This window comes from Triturus cristatus, chromosome 9, assembly GCF_964204655.1.
Source record: "Triturus cristatus chromosome 9, aTriCri1.1, whole genome shotgun sequence".
NCBI classification, from domain to species: Eukaryota; Metazoa; Chordata; class Amphibia; order Caudata; family Salamandridae; genus Triturus; species Triturus cristatus.
Genome location: NC_140592.1, coordinates 635285067 through 635306131, shown reverse-complemented (window position 1 = coordinate 635306131; position 21065 = coordinate 635285067). Strand labels below are relative to the sequence as shown.

The 21065-nt window shown below is 44.6% G+C and overlaps 1 protein-coding gene across 1 annotated transcript in view; it reads left to right on the top strand.

Moving 5' to 3' along the window:
* Nucleotides 1-21065, top strand: part of PPP5C (protein phosphatase 5 catalytic subunit) — a 407441-nt gene that overhangs the window by 339010 nt on the left and 47366 nt on the right. The window contains exon 11 of the mRNA XM_085625671.1: nt 9065-9243. Within this exon, the coding sequence (XP_085481797.1) occupies nt 9065-9243 (179 nt within the window). The remainder of the gene's footprint in view (nt 1-9064; nt 9244-21065) is intronic.

Below are 21065 nucleotides of genomic sequence, written 5' to 3'. Positions count from 1 at the left end.
CTGATCCTAATTTACCCTGAGTTTCCGGGTCCGTTGGTTCAGTCGCAACAAATTTAGGCCTCTAAAGAGGTTGTGTTTCAAATCTTTGGCACTCTTCCATCATTCTGATGCACCTTCAGGCTCCAAGAATCCATGAAGGACTCCAGTTGGGTTACTGCCAGCAAGTCTACTCTTCGCATGGCCCCAAAATCTCTGACATGGACGCTGGCGCCGGATGACTATTGTTATAGTCTTTTCTGACTCCAAACCAAGTCCATTTGGGCCCCAATACATGCCATGTCTCATTCCTACCAATGAATCCATCCCCAGCTGATTCTGACCAAGGTAGAACCATTCCTTCGCCACAGAGCTGTGCCCCAACAACTGTACAGTTGCAGCAGTTCAGGGTCAACCAGCCTTTGGAGATGACAGTAAAGATGATGTATATGTTATTTCCACAACACTATGATGTTGGAAACCTGTACATCAACTTGCAGGAGTCTAGTGGGTTAGACATTTCCCCAGGCAGTTGTTGTGTTCTCCCCCTGGCAAGCAACGGAAAGGTAATGGTGATGAGATGGGCAGAGAGGTATTGGACTTGCAGCTACCAAATATAGAAGTCACAACTGTCATGATGGAGGTTTGCCACCAGGGCAGACCTCCTGTGAGCCTCTATTAGCCATCAATGAAGCCCTGACAAACACCCTAATAGGCACATGGTCTAAGCCTGGTTCCTACCTGCTAGTGAACAGGCAGTTTGCTATGCGCTACACTGACCAAGGGACCCTGACCTCTTAACGCAACACCCAATACCAGAAAGTTTGGTGATTCAAGCTTCTAATTACCTCTGTTATCCTCCTGTGACTAACCCTGGTTAGCACTCCAGTCAGTCGGTGATAGCTATTTGCTGGGAAGATATTCACCAGCTAGGGTTTGTAAATTACTGTAGATGGATAGACGAAAATGGCTAAATATGGCTCATTTTTTCTTTACATAATGTAAAAATAGTTCTGTGCAAGAAAATGTGTGGGTTTTTTTCTTCTTTAAAAATTGGCTTAAAACGTTTGCTGTGCTGAAATTGCCCAATTATCACATTTAACATAAATAAATTAAACGAGCTGATCAAAAGGACAAACCTGTTTTGTTAGCAATATGTTACAATTTTGGTAGTTGTCTGTTTTTCAGTTTTCATATTCACGCTTCCAGTTTGTGGGGAAAATGAACTGAGAAATGGCCCATTTTGTAAATTAGCCACGGTTTCCCTAAAGACAATTCTCATTGAATTTACAAACTACTAATTGTAAATGGGCAAACCAGAGAATTTGTCATCATGGTTTATATCTTTAACTTTCTGTATCTAATTTTGAATCACATCATTATTCTCCTGGTACTGATTCTTCCAAATGACTCTCCTGGTTGTAGAGATGTGACTTTGATAATCATTCAAAAACAAGTGATACCCAAAGTAAACAGCTAAGTTGTGGCATATAGTGATGATTCATTGTAGACCTGCACTTCCCCATTCAGTAATGCACGATACTACAACTAGAAATGTGGTTTAAAAGAAAGGCTATATATTTCCCAAGAATCTGACTTCAGAGATTGATCTCATTCATACCTCCAGAATTCTGGAAGTCATCTGATCATGAGGGAGGTTTACCCCAGATTGTTGGGTATAGTTTGACAGCACATCTGTCTGCTAAGCTTTCTGTTAACAATTCTTTCTAACATACATTCAGTGAGCTTAGGCTTTGCTCACAGGAGTATTTCTCTCTCATTTCATACTGTTGGCTGTATGATGTATTCCACCCCCTGTGGAGCTCTAGCATTCCAATGCATGATGAAAAGTGAACTCAATCATCACACATTACAATGTTCATCTCATAAATATTTTGTGTACAAAACCAATTATTTCTAAGTTTGGCGTGACAGCATCACGTATTGTTACCAATACTTTAGAACAGGCGCGCAACACCCATTGGACTCACAGGGCTTCAGCCCCCCCGTCGAGTGTGGCAGCCCGGGATGAGACAGCTTCCCGGGCAGACACACAGCCGCACCCGAGCACTTCACAGGTCTTTAAAAGACCATTTGCATGTTAATGAGGCCTCGCTGTTGTTTCACCCCTTCTAAGAGCTCCTGCAGCTCCACTCTGCCTATGGCTTAAAAGATTCAGCCGCCCCCGAAATTTTTTCTTAGCCCCAAACCCCCCCCCCCCCCCCCCCTGAAATTTGGCTCTAGTTGCGCCTCTGCTTTAGAATATACATTGTTACAACAAACAAATGATGGACGGAATGCTGACAATGCAGACATTCTCCCCCAGTCAAGAGATCTGGGTTAAATCCATCGTTCTTTTGCCCACTACGCCACCCCAGTTCAGACATGGCCATATGCAAATCAGTCTTGACCCTGTGCCTCATGGGAACAGTCCAGCCCGAACTGCCAAGCCATGTCTTCCCTGGACCGGAATCAAGCATCCTAGGACCGGTTTCTGGCTATCAGCCGTCATCAGCCAGGATAGCTTGACTCCAGTGGCGTAGTGAGCACGGGTCCCACGTCTGGGAATACCCATCCCACTTAGGGCGAAAAGCGTTACAACAAACAAATGATGGACGGAATGCTGACAATGCAGACATTCTCCCCCAGTCAAGAGATCTGGGTTAAATCCATCGTTCTTTTGCCCACTACGCCACCCCAGTTCAGACATGGCCATATGCAAATCAGTCTTGACCCTGTGCCTCATGGGAACAGTCCAGCCCGAACTGCCAAGCCATGTCTTCCCTGGACCGGAATCAAGCATCCTAGGACCGGTTTCTGGCTATCAGCCGTCATCAGCCAGGATAGCTTGACTCCAGTGGCGTAGTGAGCACGGGTCCCACGTCTGGGAATACCCATCCCACTTACGGCGAAAAGCGTTACAACAAACAAATGATGGACGGAATGCTGACAATGCAGACATTCTCCCCCAGTCAAGAGATCTGGGTTAAATCCATCGTTCTTTTGCCCACTACGCCACCCCAGTTCAGACATGGCCATATGCAAATCAGTCTTGACCCTGTGCCTCATGGGAACAGTCCAGCCCGAACTGCCAAGCCATGTCTTCCCTGGACCGGAATCAAGCATCCTAGGACCGGTTTCTGGCTATCAGCCGTCATCAGCCAGGATAGCTTGACTCCAGTGGCGTAGTGAGCACAGGTCCCACGTCTGGGAATACCCATCCCACTTAGGGCGAAAAGCGTTACAACAAACAAATGATGGACGGAATGCTGACAATGCAGACATTCTCCCCCAGTCAAGAGATCTGGGTTAAATCCATCGTTCTTTTGCCCACTACGCCACCCCAGTTCAGACATGGCCATATGCAAATCAGTCTTGACCCTGTGCCTCATGGGAACAGTCCAGCCCGAACTGCCAAGCCATGTCTTCCCTGGACCGGAATCAAGCATCCTAGGACCGGTTTCTGGCTATCAGCCGTCATCAGCCAGGATAGCTTGACTCCAGTGGCGTAGTGAGCACGGGTCCCACGTCTGGGAATACCCATCCCACTTAGGGCGAAAAGCGTTACAACAAACAAATGATGGACGGAATGCTGACAATGCAGACATTCTCCCCCAGTCAAGAGATCTGGGTTAAATCCATCGTTCTTTTGCCCACTACGCCACCCCAGTTCAGACATGGCCATATGCAAATCAGTCTTGACCCTGTGCCTCATGGGAACAGTCCAGCCCGAACTGCCAAGCCATGTCTTCCCTGGACCGGAATCAAGCATCCTAGGACCGGTTTCTGGCTATCAGCCGTCATCAGCCAGGATAGCTTGACTCCAGTGGCGTAGTGAGCACGGGTCCCACGTCTGGGAATACCCATCCCACTTAGGGCGAAAAGCGTTACAACAAACAAATGATGGACGGAATGCTGACAATGCAGACATTCTCCCCCAGTCAAGAGATCTGGGTTAAATCCATCGTTCTTTTGCCCACTACGCCACCCCAGTTCAGACATGGCCATATGCAAATCAGTCTTGACCCTGTGCCTCATGGGAACAGTCCAGCCCGAACTGCCAAGCCATGTCTTCCCTGGACCGGAATCAAGCATCCTAGGACCGGTTTCTGGCTATCAGCCGTCATCAGCCAGGATAGCTTGACTCCAGTGGCGTAGTGAGCACGGGTCCCACGTCTGGGAATACCCATCCCACTTAGGGCGAAAAGCGTTACAACAAACAAATGATGGACGGAATGCTGACAATGCAGACATTCTCCCCCAGTCAAGAGATCTGGGTTAAATCCATCGTTCTTTTGCCCACTACGCCACCCCAGTTCAGACATGGCCATATGCAAATCAGTCTTGACCCTGTGCCTCATGGGAACAGTCCAGCCCGAACTGCCAAGCCATGTCTTCCCTGGACCGGAATCAAGCATCCTAGGACCGGTTTCTGGCTATCAGCCGTCATCAGCCAGGATAGCTTGACTCCAGTGGCGTAGTGAGCACGGGTCCCACGTCTGGGAATACCCATCCCACTTAGGGCGAAAAGCGTTACAACAAACAAATGATGGACGGAATGCTGACAATGCAGACATTCTCCCCCAGTCAAGGGATCTGGGTTAAATCCATCGTTCTTTTGCCCACTACGCCACCCCAGTTCAGACATGGCCATATGCAAATCAGTCTTGACCCTGTGCCTCATGGGAACAGTCCAGCCCGAACTGCCAAGCCATGTCTTCCCTGGACCGGAATCAAGCATCCTAGGACCGGTTTCTGGCTATCAGCCGTCATCAGCCAGGATAGCTTGACTCCAGTGGCGTAGTGAGCACGGGTCCCACGTCTGGGAATACCCATCCCACTTAGGGCGAAAAGCGTTACAACAAACAAATGATGGACGGAATGCTGACAATGCAGACATTCTCCCCCAGTCAAGAGATCTGGGTTAAATCCATCGTTCTTTTGCCCACTACGCCACCCCAGTTCAGACGTGGCCATATGCAAATCAGTCTTGACCCTGTGCCTCATGGGAACAGTCCAGCCCGAACTGCCAAGCCATGTCTTCCCTGGACCGGAATCAAGCATCCTAGGACCGGTTTCTGGCTATCAGCCGTCATCAGCCAGGATAGCTTGACTCCAGTGGCGTAGTGAGCACGGGTCCCACGTCTGGGAATACCCATCCCACTTAGGGCGAAAAGCGTTACAACAAACAAATGATGGACGGAATGCTGACAATGCAGACATTCTCCCCCAGTCAAGAGATCTGGGTTAAATCCATCGTTCTTTTGCCCACTACGCCACCCCAGTTCAGACATGGCCATATGCAAATCAGTCTTGACCCTGTGCCTCATGGGAACAGTCCAGCCCGAACTGCCAAGCCATGTCTTCCCTGGACCGGAATCAAGCATCCTAGGACCGGTTTCTGGCTATCAGCCGTCATCAGCCAGGATAGCTTGACTCCAGTGGCGTAGTGAGCACGGGTCCCACGTCTGGGAATACCCATCCCACTTAGGGCGAAAAGCGTTACAACAAACAAATGATGGACGGAATGCTGACAATGCAGACATTCTCCCCCAGTCAAGAGATCTGGGTTAAATCCATCGTTCTTTTGCCCACTACGCCACCCCAGTTCAGACATGGCCATATGCAAATCAGTCTTGACCCTGTGCCTCATGGGAACAGTCCAGCCCGAACTGCCAAGCCATGTCTTCCCTGGACCGGAATCAAGCATCCTAGGACCGGTTTCTGGCTATCAGCCGTCATCAGCCAGGATAGCTTGACTCCAGTGGCGTAGTGAGCACGGGTCCCACGTCTGGGAATACCCATCCCACTTAGGGCGAAAAGCGTTACAACAAACAAATGATGGACGGAATGCTGACAATGCAGACATTCTCCCCCAGTCAAGAGATCTGGGTTAAATCCATCGTTCTTTTGCCCACTACGCCACCCCAGTTCAGACATGGCCATATGCAAATCAGTCTTGACCCTGTGCCTCATGGGAACAGTCCAGCCCGAACTGCCAAGCCATGTCTTCCCTGGACCGGAATCAAGCATCCTAGGACCGGTTTCTGGCTATCAGCCGTCATCAGCCAGGATAGCTTGACTCCAGTGGCGTAGTGAGCACGGGTCCCACGTCTGGGAATACCCATCCCACTTAGGGCGAAAAGCGTTACAACAAACAAATGATGGACGGAATGCTGACAATGCAGACATTCTCCCCCAGTCAAGAGATCTGGGTTAAATCCATCGTTCTTTTGCCCACTACGCCACCCCAGTTCAGCCATGGCCATATGCAAATCAGTCTTGACCCTGTGCCTCATGGGAACAGTCCAGCCCGAACTGCCAAGCCATGTCTTCCCTGGACCGGAATCAAGCATCCTAGGACCGGTTTCTGGCTATCAGCCGTCATCAGCCAGGATAGCTTGACTCCAGTGGCGTAGTGAGCACGGGTCCCACGTCTGGGAATACCCATCCCACTTAGGGCGAAAAGCGTTACAACAAACAAATGATGGACGGAATGCTGACAATGCAGACATTCTGTTTGTTGTAACGCTTTTCGCCCTAAGTGGGATGGGTATTCCCAGACGTGGGACCCGTGCTCACTACGCCACTGGAGTCAAGCTATCCTGGCTGATGACGGCTGATAGCCAGAAACCGGTCCTAGGATGCTTGATTCCGGTCCAGGGAAGACATGGCTTGGCAGTTCGGGCTGGACTGTTCCCATGAGGCACAGGGTCAAGACTGATTTGCATATGGCCATGTCTAAACTGGGGTGGTGTAGTGGGCAAAAGAACGATGGATTTAACCCAGATCTCTTGACTGGGGGAGAATGTCTGCATTGTCAGCATTCCGTCCATCAATTGTTTGTTGTAACGCTTAGAATATACATTGAGCGGGTTTTCAGTTTACCCAGAGGACTGCTACTCTCACCTCATGCTGTTGGTTTTGGATTGCAATGTTCCACCTTTCAATAATTCCTTCTATTGGAACGAGAGAGGTACGATTATGCATGTGATGGGTATATACAGTCATCATAGTATTTGACACATTCAATGTCTTATGTTCTGAATGCATTTTATATAGTAGCCAGTCTTTTTTTGTGCTACTTTGTACCAGTATTGGCAAAGGCTTTAATGTAATTAACAGTATTTATGAATGCAACACATTTACACAGCATTTGTGAATGCCCGTTTCAACATTCCTTGGCACATTAACTGCTTGGGTAGTGCTGACATGACCTCCACGTCCACAGTGCAACCGATCGGGTTCTGTGGATGTGGGGGGGGGGGGGGGGGGGGGGTCATGTCAAGGTACCACAGAAGTACCAAACTCCTATAGTGGATAGAACAACATCATAATAACAGCATGCACAAGGAGCGAAGATGTAATTAATTTGCTAACAGACAGTGTAAGCCATTTGCTTCCAGTGTGTTTGCTATTTGCTTCCAGTGTGTTTGCTAGCATAATCTCCCAAAAATTTCCTATCTCCCAGTGCTTTTCCAAGTGTCTTTTTCCCTAGCAGATGGGCGCTACCCGTGGGGATAATTGCAAAAGATTAAAAAAAAAATAAGACACTCCATGTTTTCCACCTGCCAAGGGCAGATTGGCTGTTACTTGTGATAAATCTGACCACCATGACCCCTCCCCCTGGATGAGAAAGGGCCATTACAAATCACCCCTGGCTGATGGTTCCTCCACCAGGGGTTTATTAAAAGAAGAAAAAAGTACTTGGACTCAATATTAGACCACCAGGGGTTTCTTTGGCGATGGGGAGTGACCCTCTGGCATATAGTTACCCTCCCAGGAGCAAATTTTGGGAAATGGTTTGGGCTTCTGTGTCCATTTCACCAGTTTTTTTGGTGCAAAATCTTGATGTTTCTTAATAGCATTTTTGGGCCTTTCCTTATCAATGTGATAGGCCCAGCCAAACAAGTGAGTACTGTTTTTATCGAGCAACGTGTGTGGGAGGAGGGGGGGGTTGGGAGGAGGGGGGGAGGGGTACTCCAGAGGGTCTTCAGGCTTGCATCATCAAGGATAAGGCCATTACCATGGACTTGAGCTGAAGCTTTTCAGTGTTGAACATAACGCTGTAACTTTCCCTAGGCATTATTTATCTGCTATCAGTTCCGAGCGCGGGGAGGGGGGGGGTTGGGGTGCATTTTACCATTTGGCCCTACATGGATTTCTGGTGTACATTTAATTCCTCAAACACATCACCTAGGCGTGAGGGTAATACTTTAGTATTGGTTCCCAAGACACTGATTCTATGGTTATAGACTTTCTGGTCGATACTCTAACTGCAGATACCTTACCATCCCACTTCTTTCTGCCTTCTGAGGGGTGGACATTTGGTAAGTTGAAAGGTTCCAAGCTGAGCTCTGCACACACTCTTTAGTTGTCTGTCGCTCTGTCTCAGAGGGAATGGAATGTTTCTGTGGATAAACTGCCGTCAGTGTATAGGGGTGGTCCAATATGCAGCACAGCATTCTCCCGTCAGAAGACGGGACTGGGTCATGATAAAGGCTGATGGCATTATCTGCTGACGTATAGAAGCTATTCTAGAGTTTACCTGATCCAGTCTGGTACCTGCGGAGATTCGCAAGGTGAGTATTCAGCTGTTATAGTATCCACCAGAAAAAGTTCCCAAAGTTAAGTAACTTATTCATCTGTCCAAACCTGTTGGAAGGAAGAAAAGTAAGACAAATGATTTAGAAAAAGTAACCTTTTATTTTGATACAAGTACTCTTCTTAATCCTTGCATTTCCGTGGTCCCCACAATGTCCCTACCATCACCAGTTTAATTTGCAATATATGTAAAAACAAATGATTCTCAGTAAGCTAGGTGAATGAAACACCAGAACAAACTCAACCCTTCCTGTCATGGCTTGCATTCTACCCCACATCTTTTGATGTTTTCCAGCCATATGTCTTAAAGGATTGTTTCTATCTAGGGTTTCTGCTCATCCCTATTTGAAAGAGGAGCCAGATCTAGGTTTATCAAAATCACCAGATAATTTTGTTTGTGTTTTCCTTGCATTAGCTAAAATAAAATGCAATTGAATTCTGCTTTAGATGAAATAGTTTTTATTAACATCATTGTCTTTCACAGAATGGTCGATCTGTTAGCAAGCGTGGGGTGAGTTGCCAGTTCGGACCTGACGTCACAAGTAAATTCCTGGAAGAGAATCACTTAGACTATATTATCCGAAGCCACGAGGTGAAACCAGAGGGCTATGAGGTAACACATAACGGAAAATGCATCACAGTCTTCTCAGCCCCCAACTACTGGTGAGAACTCTTCCTGTGCTACCAATCAATATATTTGTTATTTCTATGTGTTTGTACCATTGTGGATTTACATTCACATGCTATGTATTTCTAAGAGTGCGAATCTTATTCTCAGCTCAGACAAAAGACATACTATATTGAAAAATTTCTATAGAAAGAACATATATTTAGGTTGTTTTACAAGGAATCTCCATTATGCAGGTCGGATAGTGCTGTGCCGTCAGGTCCTCTTTCTCCATGGTCACAAGATGGAAAATATACATAATCAGTACTGGCTTTATAAAAGTCTGCCCTTTACAACCATAAGGTTTAATGGAGAAGTTACAAGTAATAGCTTGTAACCATCTCTAAGTACTTGCAGGATGGATCAAAGCAAACACATTGGAGTTTATTAACATTTGTACATTGTGTTGTGTACGGAAAGCGCATGCAGCAATTTCTGTGGCAGAGTTGGAAATCAGCAGTACGGTCTTATTGATCCAGCAAGGCGGGTGAACTCTGTAGAATTAGTTGTGCAGACAGGTAGGCGTGAAGACTAGAGATTTTAAGTTCATACTCAACCGTAAACTAGTCTAGTGTCGACTGGATTGGCTACGGTAGCGTGTTGGTGCCACTCAGCTGAACACCAGCTCTAGTAAGTTGCATTTGGCAAAGAGTGGCAGGGAGCATCACCGCAATACTATTAAACAATTTACCCAACAGAAAGTGCCACCCTCCGTAGCTCATCACCTAGGAATGACTTCATTCACAGTTCTACTTTCAGCGGGAACATTTTCATGGATTTTGATTCATTAATCCTAGCGCCTTCCCTTGAATCTTAACGAAAGAAGGTAACATAGAGTGGTCCGGTTGTTTCTCTGTGCTAGTTTACAAAGCTTAATTGACGTAAAAAGTGAACAGCTATTCTGACCCAAAGTACCACTTTATATCCCTAAGTTGTTGCCGATATTGCCAGGCTAATCAGCCACACGGATCTTGAGCTAAACTTGGTAAGTTAGATGGAGCAACAAGCCTTTTTCATCTGTGTATTGTGAACATCCCTGTGTCCATCAGGAGCTCCACAACCCTGCTGTTCTGCTTGGGTTTTCGGATCAGATAGAACCCGCTCAACAGAGCCTCTCTAACCCAGCCAGAACGTTACCCCCTCCCTAGGCCCTATTCACACCTAAATAACCACATATATATACCACCTAAGGACAGGGAATTCCTACTATATATATATATATATATATCAAGACCTCTTATAATACAAGTGGCGGCCTCGCGGTCCCAAATGGACCCAGGACTTCCTGCCCAGACGGCAGCCTCAGCCTCGCGGTCCCAAACGGACCCAGGACTTCCTACCCAGACGGCAGCCTCAGCCTCGCGGTCCCAAACGGACCCAGGACTTCCTGCCCAGACGGCAGCCTTAGCCTCGCGGTCCCAAACGGACCCAGGACTTCCTGCCCAGACGGCAGCCTCAGCCTCGCGGTCCCACACGGACCCAGGGCTTCCTACCCAGACGCCAGCCTTAGCCTCGCGGTCCCAAACGGACCCAGGACTTCCTGCCCAGACGGCAGCCTCAGCCTCGCGGTCCCAAACGGACCCAGGACTTCCTACCCAGACGGCAGCCTAAGCCTCGCGGTCCCAAACGGACCCAGGACTTCCTACCCAGACGGCAGCCTTAGCACAAGTTCATCCTATAATTACCATGACATACAACAAGGGAACCAGTGTTACTATGTATCAGATCACACAAAGACTGCTAGTTGAGCACAACCTGTTCCCCAGTTCGAGGGGCTCCTTTCACCCTTATTCAGTTATCACTTACCTGATCAGGATTAACATCTGTTCATATCAAGTCACAACTGACTAGAAGAATAGGCTACCCTCTTATACAAGAACACGCAGTACATGTTGATTCACTACAAACTGGATACTTTATTTAGTCACTACATACACACTCACAGAACATAATACATATTACATATGACCTGCAAAGAAAAGCGATAGATTAAGGTGTACACTCTAATAATAAAGGGGTTGACATCACCTTGGTCGTATGTAGCCTGCGCTCAATGGTCATCTAGGTTCCCTTCTCGTCTGTGCCTCGGCTTCGCCTGGAAGTTACACCTCCGCAGTCACGGATCTACTCCCTTCCCCTTCTCCGAGTCACTGGGACCTCTTCCTCATCGGCTACTCTCTTTTCTTTGGCTATTCTGTTAGAAGAATATCTATCTCTCGGTTTTTTCTCCACCTTCGAGCTTGTCATCTGTCTTCCCTGGAATAAGTAGTAGCTTTACTGCTTAACGGCCAGGTGCCGCCTACGGACTAAAAAGCAAGTGCCAGTATCTGCCTCAGACTTTCACTAATATAGAGGTGCATTTTCTCATGGAAAATTCCAGCCCGTAACCTGCCGCCCACCAAATTCTTGTACCTCCCCGTACCAAGGACACGTTCCCAGCCGGCCGGCCTGATGTAGTGTCTTCGGCATGAAGAAAAATACAATCCTTCGATAAGGGCCGGCCTGAACCGGTTCTCTCCAAGCGAATAACACCTCATAACTAAAACATCACCCTCGACCTAGAAACTTTCCAAGCTGCCAGAGAGGAAAGAAAGATGGAGTCCCTCCTGTTTAAGGCCTACCAGGCCTGGATTCAGCACGACTCCATGAAATACCCTCACTATAGAACAGATTACCCCTAATACTTAACGGATCTATCCTCTAGGATATATTTGCAAGCCCTAATCTATGGGGAAGAACACAGGATCATGTCGAAGGCCTAAAGAATAGGCTCCATACACTACTCTAACCCTTAGACTTGGATGGAAAGAGACTGAAGTCACATTAGTCCACTTAATCACAAAAGAGCTGGGAAAATCGAGCAGTACACCTGCTCACATTTAGAAAGAGTTGGAGACACCTCTTAAACGAACATTACATTGTGTCAGTCAATTCAATTCACAGCCTAGAGCCAATTCCACTCTCAAAACCTGGCAAACGTGCCAATGACTCATTGGCTGTATCTTTCTCTTTGACTCGTTAAAGCCCTTACCTGTCTTTCGGCTAGCTTTGCACTATACAAATATGTTATATGAATCTATAGCATGCAACGGTTACGCAAGGTTGTCCGGACGCTAGCTCAGAAGAAATCAGTTGACAGGAAAATAAAAAAGCGGGATTAGACTATTTATTAAAAAGCCAAGTTTTCAGTTCTTACCTAAAAGAAAACAAATCTTGAGAGGGTCGTATAAGAAAAGGGAATTCCAAGGGAGCGAAGGGTTCTATTAAGAGTGTACCATCTGAAACACTGCCTGAGGTGAAATGGTCGGCAATCATGAAGTGCCTTAAAGGCAGAACGAAGAGCTTTAAATCTAACACGTTGCCTAATCGGTAGCGAGTTGGGCCTTCTAATTCCATTTTGGACAGATTTAAATTTAGGTATGCCCCTTAGCAGCCGCATTTTGCAGTAGTTGCAATTAATTCAGATGTTGTTGCTGCATGTTAACATATAGACCATTGCAGTAGTCAAGTTTTGAGAGGATGATGGAGGATATTAAAATTTCTTGACATTAATGGGGTAGAAGGTGTAATATCTTTTTACTCATCCTAAGAGTCTGGGAGTGGAAGAAGTCACAGCATTCACCTGATCCCCAAAGGTGAGTTTGCGATCTATTAGTACTCTTAGGTTTTTAGGTCTCGCCAGAGCCAGCGCATGTGCTGCTCTGTGAGACATTTAGTAGGTGGGTTTTCAAGGTGCTATCCTACGCTTTGGCTGGCCTAGCGCTTGCGTTCACGCGAGCGAGCACATGCGCAACCGCCATCTGCCTCCCTTCCAGCGCGATCACTGCTGCGCACGCACCACTTGCGTGCTTACCGCGATCACTTTCGCTCTCACGGCCGCGCGGCCGTTACTGTTGCGGCCGCGCAGCCAATGCTTGTTTAAAGTTTTTAAAGTTTGTTTGTCTCAGTCACATTAGTTGTGGGACACTCAGCAGGTCTGACATCAAGTTATGTTTTAGAAAATGTGTGAAAGATAATCCTCCCACCTACAACAGTTTCTCCGCGTGACTTTAAGAACCGATCATCAACAATTCTAATACACTAGAACGGTATCCTCCATGGCGTCACTGAAATGCAGCAGACTGCATCTATCCGTCACAATATAACTTCATCTGGATATTATTTAAGAAGATAACAGTAAAGAAATCCAAAATACTCTCAGGTTTTTCATGACATAATCCTTGATCCATCTATAGTCCTTGGTTGCCTAGTTTAGCCACAGTGTACCTCTAACAATTTATGACCGCTTTTCTCCAGCACAACATTGCTGGTTTGATGCTGCTGGCAGAAGCTAGGAATTTCAGCACCTTCCTAAGCAACCATCCTTACTTTTTACAGTTGGCAGTCATACATGTTCCCTACTTCCTTGCAGTATGGTGAGGGATTAATGCAGCTTCCTTATGTTCTCAGTTGGAATTATATACTGGGCTGCAAAAATCTCTTGAATGTTCTTTTTGCGTATTTCTCCTACATTCTGCTTAACTGCATGTGAACCTACTGGTGACCCCATCCTCCTCCAGCCACCAGGTCCCTATTTTGACTCCAGCTTCCTTACCAACTTATACACTAATGGACTCACTCCCATGTTTGAGCGTTCCACCTACTTGAGTGCCCAAAACCGTTCTCCCTAGAGTCCCCTCTCTGCCAACTGCACATTGTCCATAGCAAGTCTGTGTTTTTTCTTCAAGGCTATTCGATGAAGAATTGCACAGATAAACACAATTGTAATTTATTGCGTTGTAATGCAAATACTACGTTTTTTGTGAGAAATATTGTACCTTTTTGAGTCACACGAGTACTTCGACACACTTCTTGCTTGAGCATACTATCCAATAATTATAAGGTCTTCTTGACGTTTACTTCCTCCCACAAACCCAGCGTTTCCTGCATCGAGTGACAAATTAAATCCTGTGCCTTACATTCCCTTTTTCTTCTTACCACGAAAAGCTCCCAAAATAATTAGGCCAAGCTCATTTCACCACTACTTTGAGAAACGTAAAAGCTTCAAACATTACTCAACTGTCTGGCACACAATTCTACTTGTGGTGGCACATAGTTGACACTCTTTAGCCACCAGTTTCTCATCAGTGTCTGTTATGGACCAGCAGTACAGTCCCTGACCCTCTTCTTGATTATATTAGGCTCAAGGGAATTCTTTGTTCGCACACTTTTAAAGGGAACAGAAAAGCCAGTGATTGCATCACAATGGTGTGTTAAAGTTTGCATCATTAAATGGCGTTCACATATTACACTGCTCCTTTCTGCCTGCCCTGTCTCTCTACAGTCTACTGTTTACAGTAGTTATCTGGCTGTCCTGTCTTGATTTCTGTATTAATTATGCTCTCCTTCACCTCTGAGCGGTCCGGTGTTCCTGATAAGGTTCTTCAGTAATTCTGCTAAAATCCGTTTACTGGAGGGTTTAACCAAGGTCTGTCATTGCGTCAGCCAAGTCTCATCCTTGCCTCGGTTGCATCAAATGACTCCTTTTTGCCAATACAGTTCAAACAATACTGAGTTAATCCTTGAATACCTGAAACATGTTCAGTTCACAAATATCATGCAGCCATGCTTCCAACAATATGTCGGATCTCTGGCTGCTTTATCCTCTCACTCTTCCTTGGGCATCCTTCATAGCTGCACTGCAACGTCCACTCAGGCCGCCCCTAGCTAGTCATCCTCGCCTTTTCTCCTCCCAGCCCCTCTTCCTTCACCTTTATTTGTTACCAATCGGCCCAATATGCCACATACTCCACTAAAAACAATATAATCTTGGAGCCCGGCTGTCATGCATCGAGAGATGACTAGCCAAACAAAATGAAAGCATTGGGTAGTGAAAGGACCACCTATTTACAGTAACTGCTCCCCATATAGAGTATGCCACACACAAATTAGCTAAAGTGTTCTGACAACCAGTGAACAGGCAATGCCTTAGGTTCTATAAACAAGAACATCTGTCTAGTTTCATTTCAGCCAAAAGAAGCAAATCATATAACCTATTTTTATCTTAACGCCACATACTCACTTCAGTGGTGATTATGGTGCAAAACGTTTAAAGTAACGCCATCCTTCATAGGGACACTTGGAAATCTTGAAATATTTTTTACATTCTAGACTCCATTTGAATGTCTATTCTTTTCTCATCAACATCACCAAAGATTTATTTTTATTGAAAGCTAAGTTGGGAGCTAACACAGAGTCTACTGGTGCACTGATCTAATAATTCGTTTTTGTAATATAGATGCAAAGCTGTAACAGGTCCTAACTGTTTAGCCTTGCTTGTATTCCCTCTTTTGCAATAGTTTGCTCCATATAGGTGGCATTCAAAGCAACACGTCTTTCAAACCCTCTAGGTGCCTCAGCATTATCCACATTTTAGTTCACTCTTGACCGTACTGTGCCCCTATTTCCCTTCTATTTCCAAGCCTCCCTCCCCCCAAGACTATATCATCTCCCTGTATTAATGTCTTATTTAACCCACCCCCACCCAGTCTTTTAGCGTGAGGATCCTGTAATCAAGCTTATGTGCTCTGATGATGCTGGCCCTTGAGCATACAGTACAGTGGTGACTTCTATTCATGGTCCACTCATCAACACCAAGTAGTATGAAAAAACAAGCATTGACATAGCCAATAGGTCTCGCCTTTGGGACCTTCTAAGTGTTTAGCCATGCAACAGTTGATGCTGTTGTACCAATGATATTGTGCTGCATAACTAAATACTTATAAAGTCCCAAAGGCGAGACCTATTGGCTATGCCAATGCTTGTTTGCTTTCATAACTGCTGTTGGTAGAGTCCCCAATTCATCTGGCCGCCATCTAGGGGACCAAAGTTGGCATTGTTAACAAAATTGATCACTTTTGTCTTACCCGATTTCAACTTAAAGCAGTTTTTGCTCATACACATTTTTACTGCCTGCATACAGTCATAGAATTTGTCTCCTAATTTCGCTTTCCTGGTTTGGCAGCAGAGATACCACTATTTGTGTGTCATCTGCATACGATGTTAAATGAAATTCAAATGATCTGATTAATTGTGCTAAAGATGAAACGTACACATTAAATAGCGTAGGACTAAGCGATCACCCTTGAGAGACCCAGCAAGGGAGAGTGAAAGGTTTTGAAGCAAGGTGTCGAGAGCCACAGTTTGCTTCCTTTCCATGAGTAAGGAGTGCAGGAGTTTCCAGGCCGTGCCCAGAATACCACTCGCATACAAGTGATCCATCAGCAGTTCGTGATGGACCGTGCGTACGCCGCCGAGAGTTCTAGCATTATCAATGCTGGGTTACCCCAAAATATGTAGCCTCTGATTACTTAAAGATTTGATAAGGTCCGATTCTGTACTTTGACCTCCTCTGAAGCCATATTGTGTAGGATCTAATAGTTGGTTATCCTATATGAATCTGGGTAGCTTCAAGTTCATAGCCCTTTCTACTAATTTTGCTCGAAAAAGGAGCCGTAAGATGGGTCGAAATTGTTGGAGTCTTTTCGGTCAAGATTTTGTTTTTTCAAAAGGGTAGAATCCATGCCTCCTTCCATGCTTTGGGAAAGAGCCCTAATTTGAACATAGCGTTGAACAGTGAGGAGTCTTTTAACTATTGGTTCACTGGCCATTTTAATCACTGCTATTGTGCATGGATCCAGGGGGTAGCCTGATTTAACAAGTTGGATTAAGTCTAAGGGTTGTTAGTTTAAGTGAAAGCAGGGCAAATTCTCTGAGAAAAGTCAAGGACACCGGTAGGCCGGAAAAAGTAGGTTTGCTCTCGTTATCTGAGATTGGTGGAACCTCACTTGTCACCACCGTAGAACAGTTGAAAGTGTGAAAAACGTGGTCAACTTTATTTAGAAAGAACAATGCAATTTCATCACAAAGTTCGGTTGCTTGGAATCGTCGAAGTGCAGGGAGAGGCTAATTTGGATACGGTCCTAAAGAGTTATTTGGTAGAGTGTTTTGCAACGGTTATTTGATTGCCATAAAAATCTGTTTCAGTTTTTATTAACAGTGCCTTATATGAGGAGAGGCATTGTTTATATTTCTGTCTTTCTGAGCTATTATAGCTCTTTTACTGCAGATGAGTTTTGGCTCCCTAAGTTCCTCCGAATACCATGGTGCAGTAGTGTAGATGCGTGTGGGTTTGGAGTTTTTTTTCAGGTGCCAAAGTCCTGCACGCTGAGTAGATCCAATCAGTATACCACGCGATGGTTGCATCTTTATCGTTAGGTAATGGTGAAAGGAAGGTAGAGAGCTGTTCCTCTAATATGACCCCGTTGGTTTTATTCCATGCACTAGTGAGAAGTGGGCTTTTGAGAGTAGAGCAGGATTGATACAAGTATGGAGAAACTGATTCAAACAGGATCGCTGAGTGATCCGACCCTGTGAGTGGTAATAGACCTGTATATACTAAGTGTGGATTATTGGAAAAAATGCTCTCCAATGTGTGGCCCTCTTTGTGGGTAGGGTCTTGCACTAATTGTATTAGCTCTGTTCTGCTCATAGTGTCCAACAGGCCAACAGTGTCCAACAGGCCAACAGTGTCTGAATCCAAAGTTACTTCTAGATAGAAGTTAAATTCTCGAAGCATGGTGAAAATATTTGTGCAAAGACCATCTTCTAATAGAGTATCTAGATTCACCACAAAAGAGCTTTGTGAGCCCGGATGTCTATAAAGTAAGATTCCCTTAAAGGAGTAGTGATTCGAGTGTTGGAAACAGAAGGACAGAGCTTTCCAAGTAGTAGTGTTAATCGTTGCGAAAGTAGCCAACAGCAAGCCGTAATGAATAAATTCCAGCCCCCCACCCCTCCTAAGAACCCTATTCAGGGTGTGACAGATAAACCCTGTAGGTGTAACCTTGACCATATCGGGGCCCGAGGACAAATCCGTCCAAGATTCCGTAACAAAAGCAATCTTTATATTGTGACTTTCTATTAGTTCGGCACACTCTGTACTAGTCAGTCAAGTCAGTCAAGGAAAGCTTTATTCAACCGCATTTTTTAACAATCATCAAAGCTTGAGAAATTCATAAAAATACATACAATTCCTAATGTAACATACAAAAAAATAACCGAATATAAGGTTCAATTTAAAAGTTAAAAACAACAGTGATAAAAATCAATCTAAAAAATGGCAATTGCCCATTCCATAATAATTTATCATGGTTATAATTCATAACATATCATACTTTTTCTAAAATGCAGTACTTTCTTCAAGAACATTGCCATGCGCCAAGCTACATGTTCGTTCTCCAAGAACTGAAGTTTGACCAAGGCCGGGCGGCATTGCCTTAGCCCCAGTTGTTTTAAAAGTGGAAGAATCCACACTTTCCTTAACGCTTTATAAAATTTACAAAATAAAACTATGTTTATGGTTGACTGCTCAGCCTGATTGTCGCACGGACAGGGTTGCAATGTCTGTGACCAATAGTTCTTTCTTGGAAAAGTCACTAATCTATGAACAGTACCCAGTCTGAACCAAGTTAAAAGCCGCCTATCAAAACCACCCGGTACAAATGTTAAATATGGTTCAATGTCAAAAGAGGTTAAAATTAACTGATGTTTTACGCTAGGCTTTAAAATCTCTTCTAACATTCTTAATGTGCCCAGGTGCTGGAGACCCTCCTTTCTTAATTTCTGTCTGGGGATTTCTTCCATTGAGTTTGGGTCGGTAAAATATTCTGCGTGCCCTAGATAGGTCATAAAATTACGCACGTGCCTAACCCAAGGAATTTTTAAAACCCCCTCTAATTTAAGGCAGTCTTGTAGTATCTCTCTATTTAACTTGGTTTCCTCCTTTAGCCAAATCCCATGCCACAACAAGATGGGTTCAAGTTTTATGAGATCCGAAATAAACGGAAGACCCAGCTCATCATGGCAAGCAAAGAAAGGGGTACTTGCTGGGACTGTTCGAAGATATCTTAAAAATGAATTTTCCACTACTTGGATCGGGTGGACATTAACAAAACCCCAAACTCCCGCCCCATACATTGCCGATGTAATACATTTGGCTTTATATATCTGAATTAGCTCTGCTGGAGGTGAGGGCAGCTGTTGTCTTTGTAAACACCTGAAAATACAAGCAATGCGTTGGAACCAATATTCAGTGACAGATAAGTAGAAGGAAAACTTTATTTTATCCTTCCAATGAGATTCATTCTCCAGACTAATCTTATATGAATACATTTCATTGACAAAAAACAGTTCCTAAATGATTTTTTATATTCGTATTTATATGTAATAACAAAAAAACATCTAATACATAACTATATATATATATATATATATATATATAATCTACTGGCGGTCGCCAGTAGATAGTTATAGTTACAACCTAGTTTCCATAGGAAATCTCAAAATTCTATTTTGAATAACTATGGCGCCGGTTGACGAATCCTTGCGAAATTTTCAAAACTAATGGGGCGCTCCGTTCAGCTCCTACCCTGAAAGTCTCGGGGTGATTCGTCAAGCGGGGGCTGAGAAAAAGGGGGGGTCCCAAAACACGTTTTCCCCATGCATTTTTCCATAGGACCTTTAGTCGCAGCTACAGCCCGAACGGCTGAACAGAATTACGTGAAATTTGGCACAGAGGTAGCCATAAGGTCAAGGAAGTGCCTTTTGCAGATCTGGTGTAAATCTGCTCAGTATTTCCTGAGAAAATAGCATTTAAAAGCATATATATATGTGGGCGGAGCCTAACCACACATCTCATCCTGAGATCTGATTGGCTGTCAGCACTTCATCCAAGAAGTGTTGGCAGCCATCTTGGGACCAATATACATGATAGCACCTCATTAAAAAGCATTGCAGTTAATAGAAGGTTTTAAGACTTTAGTTACATTATAAATCATTTGTTGATGGTACCATACTCATTTTAGGAATTGTGGTATGTTCTAAGGTTATTTCACCATGTGAAAAAGCCTTCTGCTGGAATATCATGATTGAGAGAAAAATATTTTCTCATGCTTTTACCACAGAGGTTTGGAAGATGATCTATAAGCTAAACTGAGAGCTTATTTTCTGTAAATTCACATTATCTTTCTCAGTCATGTGAGAATGAAGTCTGACATTCTCAGTAAAACATGTACATCCAACAAGGGCAGAGACTGTCAGTTGATTCCTTTGTGTTCTACTGCAGCTTCCCAGAGTGTTCCAAAGAACTACTAGAGCGCTAACAGTCCTACTTATGATAAACGTATGGCACACCTGAAGCCATCTTGCTTGGATTAAAGTGGTAACTCTTAAAACATTTAATTTAAAAAGGAACAAAATGAGGGGGTTAATTTTTCCATAAAAAGTATGATTAGTGCTGCAGAAAGAAAAATTAGGGCACATTTTGAGTGACTTCTCAAATCCTCTTCTATTTCATTAAAAAATTCTGACATGCAGACGGAAACATGCACTTTCAATACCAGCAGCAGTTTTCCCTGGTGAGCAGTAGCTTTACTACAGTGATCTAATGAGCAAAAAGAGTGCTAACATTCTGAATTTATGGCAAATGTGTGACACATCTGAATGCCTTCTTGATGGAATCAAAGTAAAAAACTGAAAGTATTTCCTATTGAGGAGACTGCAGTAAATGAGGAAATTAGGAAACTTCATAACAAATAAGTCTCCCAAGATGGCCACCAGAGACAAAAGAGCCCAAATGTAGCCCAAATATCACCCAGATGTAGCCCAAGTATAGCCCAATGACAGAATGTCCCAGAATGTTCTTAAAAACAACTAGAGCGCTTACTGTCTTCATTATGACAAAAGTATGGCACACCTGAAGCCATCTTGATTGGAATAA